This window comes from Helianthus annuus, chromosome 2 (assembly GCF_002127325.2).
Source record: "Helianthus annuus cultivar XRQ/B chromosome 2, HanXRQr2.0-SUNRISE, whole genome shotgun sequence".
In the NCBI taxonomy this organism is placed as follows: domain Eukaryota; kingdom Viridiplantae; phylum Streptophyta; class Magnoliopsida; order Asterales; family Asteraceae; genus Helianthus; species Helianthus annuus.
Window position 1 is genome coordinate 139,042,292 of NC_035434.2, and position 15,184 is coordinate 139,057,475.

At 33.1% G+C, this 15,184-nt stretch overlaps 1 protein-coding gene across 1 annotated transcript; it reads right to left on the reverse strand.

The window, feature by feature from the left end:
* Positions 1 to 4,115: 4,115 nt before the first annotated feature.
* Positions 4,116 to 10,233, reverse strand: LOC110890881 (serine carboxypeptidase-like 13). The gene is made up of 14 exons (XM_022138529.2): positions 10,101 to 10,233; positions 9,877 to 10,022; positions 8,211 to 8,287; positions 7,908 to 8,030; positions 7,727 to 7,829; positions 7,243 to 7,277; positions 7,048 to 7,149; positions 6,862 to 6,948; positions 6,698 to 6,769; positions 6,102 to 6,173; positions 5,885 to 6,033; positions 5,391 to 5,504; positions 4,775 to 4,829; positions 4,116 to 4,446 (listed from the first exon to the last, which is right to left on the reverse strand). The coding sequence occupies exons 1-14, from the start codon at positions 10,229 to 10,231 to the stop codon at positions 4,351 to 4,353; spliced, it is 1,362 nt and encodes a 453-aa protein (XP_021994221.1). The 5' UTR covers positions 10,232 to 10,233; the 3' UTR covers positions 4,116 to 4,350.
* Positions 10,234 to 15,184: the final 4,951 nt, after the last annotated feature.

Sequence of the window (15,184 nt, forward strand, 5' to 3'; positions counted from 1 at the left end):
AAAAACCTAAACCCCCCACCCCTACACCCCCAAAAACCTAAAACTAAACCCTAAACATAAACCCGAAAAAAACCTAAACCCCCACCCCCCCCCCCAAAAAAAAAAAAAAACCTAAACCCCCCTCCCCCACACCCAAAAACCTAATCCTAATCCTAAACCTCCAAAAAAACTAACCCTAAAAGCTAAACTAGACTCAAAAAGCTAATTTTAAGCATGTAATGCAATTGTAGTACATGTTACATTGCACATGTGCACTACTATAATAATAGTGTTGAAAACAAGACGACACCATAAATTTTTTTTTATGTCATAAAAAATATGCTCGAATATACTTGAATGAAAGATAAGAAAATTTGTGATCTTATGGTGCCATTTTTGTTTTAAAATGATAACGTATGGAGAAATGGGAAATGTTTGAAAAGTTATATATTTTTTGTTCCAATTTTACCCCTCCTTCATTAAAAGTCCCCCCCTCCTTCATTAAAAGTTTCCCTCCCCCTCCTTTTTAGTGGATTTTAGTTAGTTTTCTAGTTTTCTCATTTATATCTAGTTTTCTCATGATCCTCTCCCTATATATATATATATATATATAGTAGGAGTTGGGTAGAAAGTGTGTTTTTCCTAGAAAGTCTAGGAAGCAATAAGAACGCGACATGTGGCATTGAAGGATTTTATCTAAAAGGGCATTTATGTACTTTCACAATCTATTTTTATTTTAGGAAATTATCTTCAATAACTAACTATCCATAAATTTCAGAATTTTTTGTTTTCGATTTCTGATCTCACTTAATATCAATCATTCCTTCGTTTTCTTGCTGGAATCTATCAGCATGTTCTTGGTACTGTGTTTTAACAGTTTGTTCTTGGTGATGTGTTTTAACAGCAAGCAAATTCATACAACTGTGTTTTAACAGCAAGCAGATTCGTACAGTTGTGTTTTAGCATTCAGATTCATACAGTTGCGTTTTAACAGCAAGCAGATTCGTACAGTTGTGTTTTAGCATTCAGATTCAAACAGTTGTGTTTTAACAGCAAGCAGATGCATACAGTTGTGTTTTAGAATTCAGATTCGTACAATTGTGTTTTAACAGCAAGCAGATTCATACAGTTGTGTTTTAACAGCAAGCAGATGCATACAGTTGTGTTTTAGCATTCAGATTCATACAGTTGTGTTTTAACAGCAAGCAGATTCATACAGTTGTGTTTTAGCATTCAGATTCATACAGATGTGTTTAACAGTAAGCAAATTAATACGATGTGTTTTCTTGATGTTTCTTGACGTTGTGTTTTAACAGCAAGCGGATTAATACGATGTGTTTTCTTGATGTTTCTTGACGCTGTGTTTTAACAGCATGTTCTTGGTGCCCTGCATGATTAATACCTACGACTACGGGGTCTTTCGAACGCCTTCCGACAACTGATCCGGTGCTCTCCATCCTTTCTAAAGTTATCTTCTTCCATGATTGTAGTTATTTTTGGTAGGGATTGGAGTTTCGAAGTTGGGTTTGGAGAGAGAGAGAGAGAGGGAAAATCGTGTGAAATTAGGGACTGGGTTTGACTGACGGTTATCTAATTGATTTAAAACACGATATATTGACAAAATTGCCCCTAGTCTTTTAAAACAATGAATTAAATAAACTAAAAAATTACAAGATTGCCATTGACTTCATCTTAACCATTAAACACACTCATTGGATGGCCCAGATTGCTTCCTAGACTTTCTAGGAAAAACACACTTTCCGCAGGATCCTTACTCTCTCTCTCTCTCTATATATATATATATATATATATATATATATATATATATAGAGAGAGAGAGAGAGAAAAAGTATATCGTACATTACGGCTTAACGTACTTCACGTACGACAATGTGCGTGATTTGTTCTATAACATGCGTGATTAATGTTTTTAATATGCGTGATTATTGTGTTTCAACATGCGTGATTTTGGATTTTTGAGTTATAACGTGCGTAATTACCTATCGTACGTGATGTACGTTAAGCCATAATGTACGATAACCTTCCTCTCTCTCTCTCTCTCTCTCTATATATATATATATATATATATATATATATATATATATATATATATATATATACATATATATATATTAGCCGAATCGGGTCAAAACCTTTCCAAATCATTTCTAATCAGAATGTATGGTTATTTGACTCATATTATACGAGTCCTCGTACTCATAAGGGTATAAAACACATTCTATCCAGTCTCCGCTTAATCTAGTGAATCATACACATTTATTATAGTTAACCGGCCAAAGTCAAATGACTTGCATAAGACCCGTTAATATTCTAACGGATCATAGTTCCGTTCATTCCAGACTAGGAGCCTCCAGTAAATTGTGCTTGTGTTTAGGTTGTTGTTTACGATTGTGCTTAAGCCTCTTTGATTTGTAAAGATAAGCGCAAGTAAATCAATGACAAATCATGTCCAAAATTTAAATAACCCGTTTTAATCTGTTTTGCTTGATAACTTAAAAATTGGGGGTTAATACGACCCTGTCCGGATATCCACGACTTACTTAATTGCAAGTGGCCATGACATAGGCGCGGATTGTAGGCACACACCTGACACACGCTAATGCCATTATATGTATTTTATTAAAAATGTGGTGTATCGGATAATCATGTATCGATTTTCATCTTCGGTCCCTATATGTATTGCCAAACATGTAAAACTGTTAACAAAAGATATAGTTTGTTCCAAGTTATTTATAAAATGACGCATTTTTAAAAGACTAAGCGCATGTTAAATAACAAATACGGAATAGGCTGGAGCTTCTTGGTCTAGACGTTATGGAATTTGCAACTTTAGAAAGACTTTGTGTCTAAAGTCTCTTTTGTTATTTTCGATCCGCCTGTGGATCTTTTTAGTACAATTCCGTCTGTATAATTATTTTCGAACTTTCGGACACTATTTGTACTTTGTAATTATTTAATTTAAAACCCCAACTTCCGTTGTGCTATGTGAATACTGATATCAATTGTCACGCATATACCCTAAGTCCGGGCCATCGGAAAATCTGGGTGTGACAATAAATGATTAGTTAAAGAGCTACATCTATCCACCGACCATAATAAGTGATGATTGATAGTCTTCAAGGAATAGATTTGATCAGAGGAATGTAGTGTTTTCGATCAGAAATTCTCTAAGCCCAATTCTGGACCTTATTATGGTTATTGAGTTGTATTAGGTTACTCCACTTTTTTCACACTATACTCATGCAGTAAAAAAGTTACACAAATTATATACAATTACATAATCCAAAATACAAGTATTGTTGTATATTACATTTCTAGAGTTCATTAAAAAATAAATAATGTTGTAATTTGTTACATTTACAAATCTTGTAAAAACAATACATATGCTTTTATACCACATTTGATCGTTTTTTTAATCAAACAATCATCTCCCTTTTTCCATGAGCATCTTCATTGCTTCTAATTGCATATTCATTTCACACAACATTAGTACACTTGTGGAACCATCACAAATGAGGTTGCTAGTATAACTGATGAAGGAGCCATGACTACATGACGTGGGAAATCATATGGTCACTTTTAGTTCCAAGAACAACAATACCAACAAAATAGTTGCAAACACGGTAGCACAAATGAAGTATTCAACATCACGTTCGACACATTTTACTTCTGAAACCACTGATTACAACAAACAGGAGGAGATATCGATAAACACCACCATCACATGGATACTAATAAAGTAAACTACGAAAACTAGAGACATATTGGGCGTTCTCGTGGATCACCGATGGGTAGGAGTCACCATATTTGTTGTCTGACAACAACGATTAAAAAGCCCTTGGAAAATTTAATCAAGTTAACTTATCTTCATAATTTGTGACTGATCACATATAGATTAGTTGTAAAGAAAAACGACAATGTAGACCGTCCATCGCAAGATCGAGGATCTGTCAGTAATTGGAAGGTAACTTTACCAATAAGTACTATAAACACACGGTTTTTAGAGAATTTGACCTACAAAACGGTGATACCGGGCAATGCTGTAGATACAAACAAATCATATATCATATAGTTCAATATAGATACAGTTTTATCATAGAAAATACAAAAAAAAAAACTATAAAATATATTGTATTACATATTACATGGCCAACATTACGACCATTTTATTTGCAAAGTCATACTTCCAACAAACTAGCTTGCATCAAAATGTGAAGGATCAATAGTAACATCTGCAAAATCGACCTAAGTTTCCCTACTCCGTTGTTGTACATCTTTTATTTCCACATAAAAAAAATAAAGAAGCTTTTTTACACCAATGAATTAGCTATATATATATATTCTCCACGCTTAGTAGTCACTTGAATAGGTATGTGAAGCAAGCCATGAATCCACAATAACAAAAGCTTCTTCTGGCTTGTATAATGCCACTGAATGGCCCGCACCCTACATAACACAAATGATACATTTATTGTTCAAATTTCATTTGTTTGATAAGTTTTTAACCATATATCCTGTGCATTAAAATCAAAACCAGTAACAAGTTCAAGAACCATTCTTTATCTTTGATAGCTAAGCGGTTGAGAAAAAAATACTTAATATGTTAAATATAATCCAACGATGTAATCGATTCAAAGAGTTGTTTAATCAAGTCCCTTCTTTTCGCTTCTTTATGTAATTAGATAGATCAAGAGCTTTTAAAAGTTTGTACCGAACATAACTGTTAGTCGAATTATCAAACATTCATCAATAGAGTGTGTATTGTCTCTTATACCTTAACAGTTGCATGCATTAAAGAGTATCCATTCTTTGTATATATCGTCCGATATCTACACAAAAAAAAAAAAAAAAAAAAAATGATTACTAAGGATTTTCATTATAGAGTAAACTGTCATTTTGGTCCCTGTGGTTTGGTCAATTTTGCCACTTTAGTCCAAAACTCAAACTTTTTGCATCTGGGTCCCTGTGGTTTCAGTTTTATTGCCATTTTGGTCCAAAAATGAAATCAGGTCATATTTGTCTTATAAAATCCTGTTATTTTGTCATTTTCCGCAGGGGCAAAATGATCATTTCTTTTTTATAAATAAATACCATATTTTATAAGACAAATATGATCTGATTTGCCCTTGAGGAAAATGACAAAATTGCAGGATTTTATAAGACAAGTATGACCCGATTTCATTTTTGGACCAAAATGGCAACAAAACTGAAACCACAGGGACCCAGATGCAAAAGGTTTGAGTTTTGGACTAAAGTGGCAAAAGTAACCAGACCTCAGGGACCAAACTGGCAGTTTAATCTTCATTATATTATGTGGACTTATAAGATAGGTTCTAAAAGATCTAACAAAGAACCCTAATTAAATTTAGAAGAACTAGAAATAAGCTCACCCAGCAACTTGGTTTCTAACAAACCATGGCGCCCATGGGCTTTCGATTGGAAGATTGAGAGATGATATCCATTCCATGGTGCCAACATATGGAAAATTCATATCATGATCACCGCTGTAAATACAAATAAGTTATCACAATGATCAAAACTGTAGATCTTAAATACAATATTTGTATATATGTAAGAACTTTTATGTTATACAATTATGTACTCTTTTGAAATTGACATGAATATGATTTATAAAGATATAAAAACCTGAACAATAATCTGGAATTGAGTTGACCTTTTTTTTTTAAACCAATGGACTTTTATTAAACCGAAAATGATAAAGGGACAAAAAGAAATTAAGGTTATGTTAGTAAATGTCTATTGGTTTACAATATGTGAAAAGGTGTGACCACCACTAGTTATTTTTTAAGTTGGGACCGTTGTCGGCCAACGGCTAATAGTTGAGATTATTATAATCCATTATTCGTGAGGATATTTTCCATACTTGATGATTAAAACTTGGCAGTTTCTGTCCACAAGCTGTTTATGGTACACGACACTACTGAAGATGTCGTATGAGTAATATATTGTATCATTTTTCTTTAAATCGTAATGGAGCATAGCATTGTTTTGCTGCCACGTGTTAACTGTTCCCTGCATGTAAAAAAAACATTTAATGTCATTGAAAAGAACTGCAATTAAAGTTAATGCAAGTAACATACCTCACGAACATGGAGAGCCTTTTGCACCTCTTTATCGTTTGCCCAAACCTCTAAATATACCTTATCAATGGACTGAAAATATAACATAAATGAATTCAAATACTCTCATTTTTCTTAGTCATAAATTTTTGTGTTGCATAAGTATTTTCTTTAAAAGAGTAGATTACAGTTTTCGTCTTTTAGGTTTATATCAGCTTGTAGTTTTTCTTTTTACCAAAACGAAGAGTATGAAGATGATGGTTTGGATGTTAGGGTAATTAAAATTTTCTTCTTAGTTTTTCTTTCCTTTTTAACCAAAAGTGTAACATACTAAATTTTCGCCATGTGTTGTGCACATGATTGCCTTTAACGTCCAAATCAAAATTTTGTGTCTATTGGTAAAGACAAAGTCTTTAAACACCTTGGGAGACAGACGTCTTGGGTTCAAGTGTGTGTGTGTGTATATAAAAGAAATTTGCCATTCAAAAAAAAAAAAAAAAGAACGAAAATTGCACTGTGGTTTATATGTGTGTATATGTAAATCTAGAGAACAGAATCTGTAATCTACTCTTAAAAGTATATGCGGTTTGTCTATAAATTTCAGAGAGAAAAATTACACAAGTTGGATCCGTATCTAAATCTTCGCATAGCGGCTCCAATATATTTGATGGGTTAATTCCACTCGTGCACTGTATAATAGAGATTGAAATTGATTTAGAGTTATCATCAAACATAAAGTTTCCATATATCGTATCAAAATATATAATCCGCGATCACTTACTTCATCCATTCTTTGAAGATTACTCGAACACAATATGTTGTTCAGATCCCTATCTACATAATTGCCATTGCAAGATTCTTTTGTTGACTATATTACAAAAGACCAGGTTGTTTACACATTTTATGTAAACTAGAAATATGAAGTAAGTAAATGTATCATGAAGTTGACATAAATATCTTTCGTTACCTTGTAAATATCATCTGATATTAGTGCAAGCCGGTGAGCAAACTCTAATCTCGAATTGAAATCGCTGAACTTATCGGTGAGAGGGCTTATTATTAGACATCCCTATTTAACAAGTGTTGAAAATACATATACATATAGTTAATTAGGTGTTATGTTTGTTTAATTAAAAATCTTTGTGTCAATTTATGAAATTACTTTGATATTCAAATGTGGTTGATTTCCTTGTTCATCTGCAAAATTAGAGAAATATATATTCAATAGAATGCTCTAAAAAACTTTTTAATGGGTGTAATTCACAAATCAGAGAACTTGATAGAGAAGGGTAGTTAGAAGTAATGAAAAAAAATGTTAAAAATGAGGAGTTGATGAAGGAAAATTATATTTCACTTCTATAAATGAATAATATAAAGGAAATTAAAAATCAAAATATTTGACTTCAAATTTGAACTATTTTTGTCTCTAAAATCTAAATATGAATTTTATTATCATTCTTAAACAGGTTAGCATGTTAACCCATATATTTAACGGGTCATGATCGGTTAAACAAATTTATTGAACGAGTTGTGTTTCAGTTGTTTCGATAGATACATAAACAGGTTGTGTTAGCTGAACCAAAAACCCGTTTAATTCGTATTGTGTCAAAATTTACCACCCCTAAGAAATGCAACAAAGGTCTTACCTTTATACGCCTCTAGGGTAACAACCGGTACCAGAATGCCCATGTATGAAATCCCAGATATGTACAAAGGGTTATTGCGAAACTTCACATGCTCCGAAAGCCACTGTAAGCATCACATAGTATTTAAGCATGGATATATAAAGATATGACCTGAAAATATGTAGAACTTGAGGTGTTTCACCTTTTTAAGAAACTTATATGTATGTAAAGCTAAGATGGAATCACTACTCCGTGATGCTTCCGATGTTGTAGCATATGAAAACCCTACACCGGTCGGTAGATCTAGGAATAGTACATTGGCAGCCTACATAAATGTAATAAACATCAATAAAATCCTTAATATAATATCGAATATATGTATATATTGTCACACAAAAATAATTGAGTCTTATGATAACTTGAAATATTCATTATGAAAAGCATTATATAAAATCCTTAATATAACTGTTTCACAAAATGTAGAGTTAGTAATAAGAAAATGAACCTTTGTCAATGAATTGGGATTCAACTCCAGTGTAATGTTATTCGGCGATGAACGCTCAACGTTGATAGTTAGTGGACCTGCAGAAGAAAGGTTAATTAATTATAAGTATGTGTTAAAAAACAGGTGGAACGGGTCGAGTTTTGTAACACTTAGACAGTTCAGGTTATTATAAGCCACTTTAGAGATCAACTCATATCGGTTGGGTCATGGCGGGTTCACCCCGTATATTTGTTTTTATAGTTGCGAGTCCACACTCGCATAGAGAGTGACACAACATTCACCCAAAGGAAACCTCATAAAAACCTCCTAGCCAGTTGAGTGCCCCCACCCAAAATACATTGGATAGGACTCGAACCAGCAGGGTTTTAGAGGAAAAACCAGAAGGTCTCAACCATGTTACCATTTGTTTTTCAAAATCGTTCTTTTTAAAGTCGTTTGTATTTTAAGGTTTTTATAAACATTTTATTTTATACCATTCTTTTTAAAATCATTTATTTTTTAAATCTTTTTAAACAACTCACATTTTTAAGTCGTTCTTTTTTAAATTTTACAAAACGACGTGTATAAAAAACAAAAGAAATGCAAGATTTGAAAAAAAGAAACATTCTAATAAAAAGTTTACAAAAGATCGTTCAATTTTCAAACTTTTTTAGAATAGTTTATTTCTTTTTCAAATATTCCATTTCATTGAACCGCTTGTTTATTAACCTTTCGTTTATTAAATTCGTACATTTTTAGCACCTTACACTTGTTAACTTATTTTTTAAGGTTTTATTTTTTTTTTATAAACGTCCTTTTTAAATCTTTGTTTTTAAACCACTTGTTCGTTTAAAATTGATCATTTTTAAATTCATTCGATTTTTGAAATCATTCATTTTCTGAATTTCTTTTTCTCTAACGGCTATAAGTAAACTGAATATAAAGTTTCAAAAATTAACGATTGCAAAAACAGTTCTAAAAGGAACGGTTTAAAAAGAAACACTTTTAAAAATTAAGGACTTAAAAAAACGAATTGTTTAAAATTGTTAAAAAATAATTTTAAAAAGAGTATAAATGAATCGTTTAAAAAACTTTAAAAGACAACTTTAAAAAGAGCGATTTTAATAAACAACTGGTTTAAAAATGAATAATTTTTAAAAACGATAGACGATTTAAAAAAAAAGTTAAAAAACAAATGATTTTAAAAACGATATTTATAAAAAACAAACGCTTAATGAGAATGAATATTTATTTGTATATATAAAACATATTTTGTTAAATAATAATCGTGAAAATAAATAATAAAAAAAACTTTAGTAATTGCATTAATAATCTCTTAAATATTAAAATAACTTTGTAATTATAAAAAACAGCCCCTAAGTTATATAATTACCTAATTACCCTTACACTTAACTGCAAAAAAATAACAAATTTAGTTTCAGGGGGCAAAACCGTTATAAAATGCAATCTCGGGGTCTGATATGTTAAAAGATTTCTTTTTTAAACAGAAAGACTTAAACGGTCTAATCCACATAGGCCAAAACTTATACCCCATTTTCAAATTATACTCTTTAAAACAAGCTTAATTTACGTGAAGGATAAATTTGATATGTGTACGATAAATTTCGATATACTTAATCTAAAATTTTAGCGTGTATGCTAAAGTATTTATGACTAATGAATTTACCTATTTGATACATGAACGGGTACAGTGCTGGAGTGCCAGGACCACCGGTTAAATAAAGAAGAAGAGGATCGTGTGACGGGTCTCTCTGAGACTCAACGAAGTAGTAGAAAAACTGAATTTCATTGTCGTCTCCCACTTCGACATATCTTTCAACGTTTGCAAAAATAATTATATAAGTTTTCTAATTAAGACGAAAATACATGAAGTTGAAGACACATGCATACCCGGTTTCAAAACTAAATGGTAGATCACCATGAAAGCCAGGGAGATTTCTGATTATTGACTTTGATTTTGATAAAGCTGTGAGATGCACAATGATGATTAAAAGGGAAAGCCTTATGTAAGTAGACTTCATTATATCAGAAGAACAAGTTTAATTAAGTTTTCAGGAGGGTGCAATTGATTTATATGAGTAATAAACTAAATAAAAACTACAAGTTGGCCAGTTGCACCTTTGTATAATTACCAACTTTCAGCAAGTGCTTTGTTGGTGGCTAAATCTTCTATGTTCAAAACTTGTTTTGAAATCGGTCGCATGTTATTTTGCCAACAATGTTTAAAATATGTTTTTCTCTGGATTCAACTCCAAAATGTGTTGTTTAGTTTAAACTATGTTGTTCTAATATATATTGACTTACATATAGTTCAAATTTTGTTTTGTTTTTTTTTTTTTTTTTTGTTCAGTATTGTTTTGTTTTCAGTATTATGTTTTTTCAATTCAAATTTGGATATTGTATCATTAAGTTGTGATCTTTTACCGTTATAGCATAAGATATATTGCTTTGCCATTTACCATTTATATATGTGTTGTTTTATCAGTTTTAATTATAAACTAGTATAAGCACCAACGCTTTGCGACGGGACTGTTAAGTCGAACAAAAAGTAAACGTAAAAATAATAAATCTTGCACACACATTACGGTGTCTTAACTCACAAAAATAGACCGATAAAATAAAAATAGACCCATTCTTTAAGTTTTTTTTTAACTAAATACGAAAGTATGAGTATTTTTTTTGGATAATAAACTTGATAGGGACAGAGAATTTTTAGGCAAAATAATTGGCGGGACGGACCTATATAATTTTAAAACTTTTGGACAAAAAATCGGAAAAATTACACCAATAACCGGAAACATTGGCGAGGGCGGGTTCACCCCTATACCCCATAAAAGCTCCGCCCTCGGTCTATCGGTTATTGTTTTTTTTTTCTTTTCAAAAAACCCCCATAAAACCTACTTTTTAGTGAAAACACTCCGCAACAACTTATGTATACTTTAGTTACTTAGTTATAAGATTAAAACTATAAAACTAGTCTAAAAATAGATTGAAACATCATAGCGTTAAGTGGTCGGGTTGGTGTAAGAGTTAAATAAACTAACTGTTCAAACCCCAATTTAAATAAACCAAATGATCAAAGTTTTGAAAAAATGTTATGGCAGACAAATATTAATTAATTTATTTTTATAATAATAGATAGGGTAAATTACATTTTTGGCCCATGTGGTTATATCAGTTTTACTATATTGGCCCAAAATAAGATTTTTTAACAGATTTGCCTCCATGGTCCCTATAACTAACCGTTTTGGCCCCTAAATCTAACCAAACCCTAACTCAGGTTAATTTATTGGTCACATGAGGGGTATAATGGTAATTTCATCCTGATTTCTTTTTAACCCCTTCTCTCTCATCATCTTCCCCAGAACCCTCTTCAATCCCACTCATCATCTTCCCCAAAATTCAAAGCAACGGACGAACAAGCAATCAATTTCTAGCGATTAACAACTTCCGCGAACTTGCAATTTCTAGCGATTAACAAAAAAGTGAAAAACCCTATCCGATTTGTGGTCTCATGAACCCTTGGCTCCCCCATTTAAATCTTCCTCCTCATCAGATCAAAACACACAGACAAACACACTGATGTTTTGTTTGTTCCTCCAAAATGTCTCTTCAAACGCCATTCTCATCATCATCGCCATTTTTGCTGAAGAATCTAGGAAAATCGATCGGATTTGTGAGATCAGGGGTTGTGCGTTGTGGATCAAGTGTTGGTGGGGAGAATCTGGGGATGAGCAGTGGAGTGTTGTTTAAGCCGCTTGAAGAAGTGAAGAAGGAGGAGTTTATTGTGTCGATTTCGCCTTAGAAGTCGCTTGCTTTGTCAACGCTATTTTCATGAGTCTGAAGCTGCCATAACGAGCAAATAAAGTAAGTTTGTGCCGATTTAGCCACTGTTTCTTCTGTTATATGAGTGAATCGACTGATTTGGTTTAGTTGCCTAATATGCTCGATTAGAAATCACAACTCAGTCATTTATGATTTGGTTTAGTTGCCTAATATGCTCCGATTGCTTGTGCTTGTTGACTGTACTGCTATCGATGCTCGTGCTTGTTGACTGTACTGCTTCTGATGCTTGTGCTTGTTGACTGTACTACTTCCGATTGCTTGTGCTTGTTGCCTAATAGGCTTTTGATCTGTGGGGATGATGATGGTTAAAGATGATGATGTTCGTTAAAGATCTGGGTTAGATTTAATTGAAGATATGGGGATGATGATGATGGTTGAAGATGATGAGATCTGGGTTAGATTTAAATAAGATCTGGGGAGGATGATGGTTGAAGATGATGATGTTCTTGAAAAATCTGGGTTGAAGATGATGATGTTCTTGAAAAATCTGGATTAGATGATGATGGGAGAGAAATCTACCAATTTACCCATCATGTGCCTAATAATTAACCAGAGTTAGGGTTTGGTTAGATTTAGGGGCCAAAACGGTTAGTTATAGGGACCACAGGGGCAAATCTGTTAAAAATTCTTATTTTGGGCCAATATAGTAAAAGTGATATAACCACAGGGGCCAAAAACGTAATTTACTCTAATAGATAATTTTTTATTATTTTATTATTTTATTATCTTGTTATTTAATATATTATAATAATTTATTATTATATTCACTTTTAATAACATATTTTTCTTTTTTTTTAAACATCTATTTCCTTTACCTTTTTTTTAATAATTGTTTTTTTTCTTTTTTAACATATATTAATTCATCGATTAATTAATACTTCTTTAATAAGTTACGTTTATAACTTTTCTAAAAACTTAAGTACGTAGTTGTGCTTGATTTATTTCCCTAACATTCCGTTATAAGTTTTGTTAAAATGAGGTTATACTCAAAATAAAGTATTTATTTGGTATCATAAAACGGTACGATTATAAACTAAATCGTTCTAATGGTTTGACTTTCTTAACAACATGCTTTATTTTCAAATCACGTTTGTTTTACATTATCATTTGCTCGTTTTCGCCGCAACGGACTATATAAAAAAACTAGTTATAATAGTTTCTTAGACCAATGGGTATGTCCCCACCCATTAGGACCGTCCAACACCGCCCCCTAGGGGCCCGTCGCGGTAAAGACGTCGGATTTCCGACGGTGACGACGGGGCAAAGTTAGTGGCCCCCATTGACTTCTCTCTCATACTTTATATATATATATTATTAATGGTGGGGTAGTCTTGGCTAGTCCCCACCCCCTTGGGTAGTCTCCAAAGAGACTATCCTCCTCTCGTAATTACGTGGCGCCTACATGACGGATAGTCTTCAAAAAGACTATCCTCCCATACCCACTAGTCTTAGATTTCAATCTTGCGCACCTAACTCAGTGGCTGCAAAATACAAGTATTTATGGCTGCATGGCGGCTACAGGCGGCTAATTCATATGCACACAACTTGTGATTTATTCTATTTGACACTATCACCTAGTCTTTGGATTGTTGCTGTATTTTATTTGCTTCAACTGTTTTATAGTCATTACAATATTTCCAATTGGTTTATACCTTTGTGGACTTAATTACCTACCGCCACTACGTCTTTGTTTAATGTTTTATATCGGACTATGCAGATTATTTTTAGCTAGCACACTTTATACCTAACACACCATATTTGATTATGCTGAAGCTATTCACAAACGACCCTTATCTATTTACACACACTGAAACACATTGTTTAATTTGTTCAAAGCAGGGCGCTTTGGGGTAAAGTCAACAGACAAGGACTGAGTCTGTCAGTCCTTGTCTGTTGACCTGGTACCAAAGCGGGGTGTTTCGATCTGACTGTTTATTTTTTAAGGAAAAAAGTGAGGTTTTGGTGGAAAAAATGGGTTGTTGGTTTGTTCTTTGGTTGTATTTGGTTGTGTTTTTTTTTTTTTTTGTTGAAAAGTTATAGATTTTTGTTTTATTTTTATAAAACATATATAATTTAAAGTTGATTTATAACGGTCGTTTAACGTGAGTGTACCGGTTATAGTTAATTTATAACAGTCGTTTATAAGAAACGTTTCATTACGCCATTGTTTTTATAAATGTTAACCGAATTTATTTTGTTATATTACACGAACATGTTTAATTAAAACAACGTACAATAAGTTGCGAAAGAGATGTATGAAATAAACGCAAACAATCGAAACAAACATCGTGTAAATAAAAGATGTACCGCATAAATATATATAAAATCAGTTTGTATATACAAAACATAAGTACAATTGAATGTCTAGTACAAAAGTACAACTGAATGTCTAATAAAAAATAAAGACTAAAGCTACTGATCCTCTGGCGGTAGGGACGGTGGCAGTGGTTGGGGCGACAATCCCAAATGACCCACGATTTGCATGAGCGTCTGTATGATCCACGTCTGTCGGGGGTTAGCACGTCGGAGGCCTTGGTCGAAGTTTCGAGCCACCGCCTGCGTAGAAGGAGGCAGGTCTGCAATGACGTGTTGTGGGTACTGTGGCGGGTGCGGAGGTGAAGGCGGCGGCAATGGTGGGATCTCATCGTCAACGACGTGATCAGCTGGAGGCGAATCCGGCGGAGGCGGAGGCTGAGCCTGATCCCCAGGCACATCCAGACCCAGAGTGTAAGTCCAGAAACACTTAACAATCGTTTATCACGACACCAAACAAGTAGCGGAAATACGAGAATGATGTAGAAGATTGAAAGCAAATTGTATTGATTCAAAGAACAAGAACACACGATCACAATAGGACCGTCTGGTACTCAAGTCGCACAAAAACACCAAAGTTATGTTAAGAATCAACAACCTAAACCTTATGAGGAACATCCTATTTATAGCTACATAGGATGCCCTAGTACATTGGGCCAAGCTCATACCCGTTTGACCACTAATCTGCCCACCAAGCCCACTAGTCTAATCGAACCCAAACAAAACAAGTACTCCAAGACAAACGCAAACCTAAACCAGTTTATGCCCTTACAATATCCCCCTAGGTTTATGTTGTCTTAGCAGCTTCGTCTTTA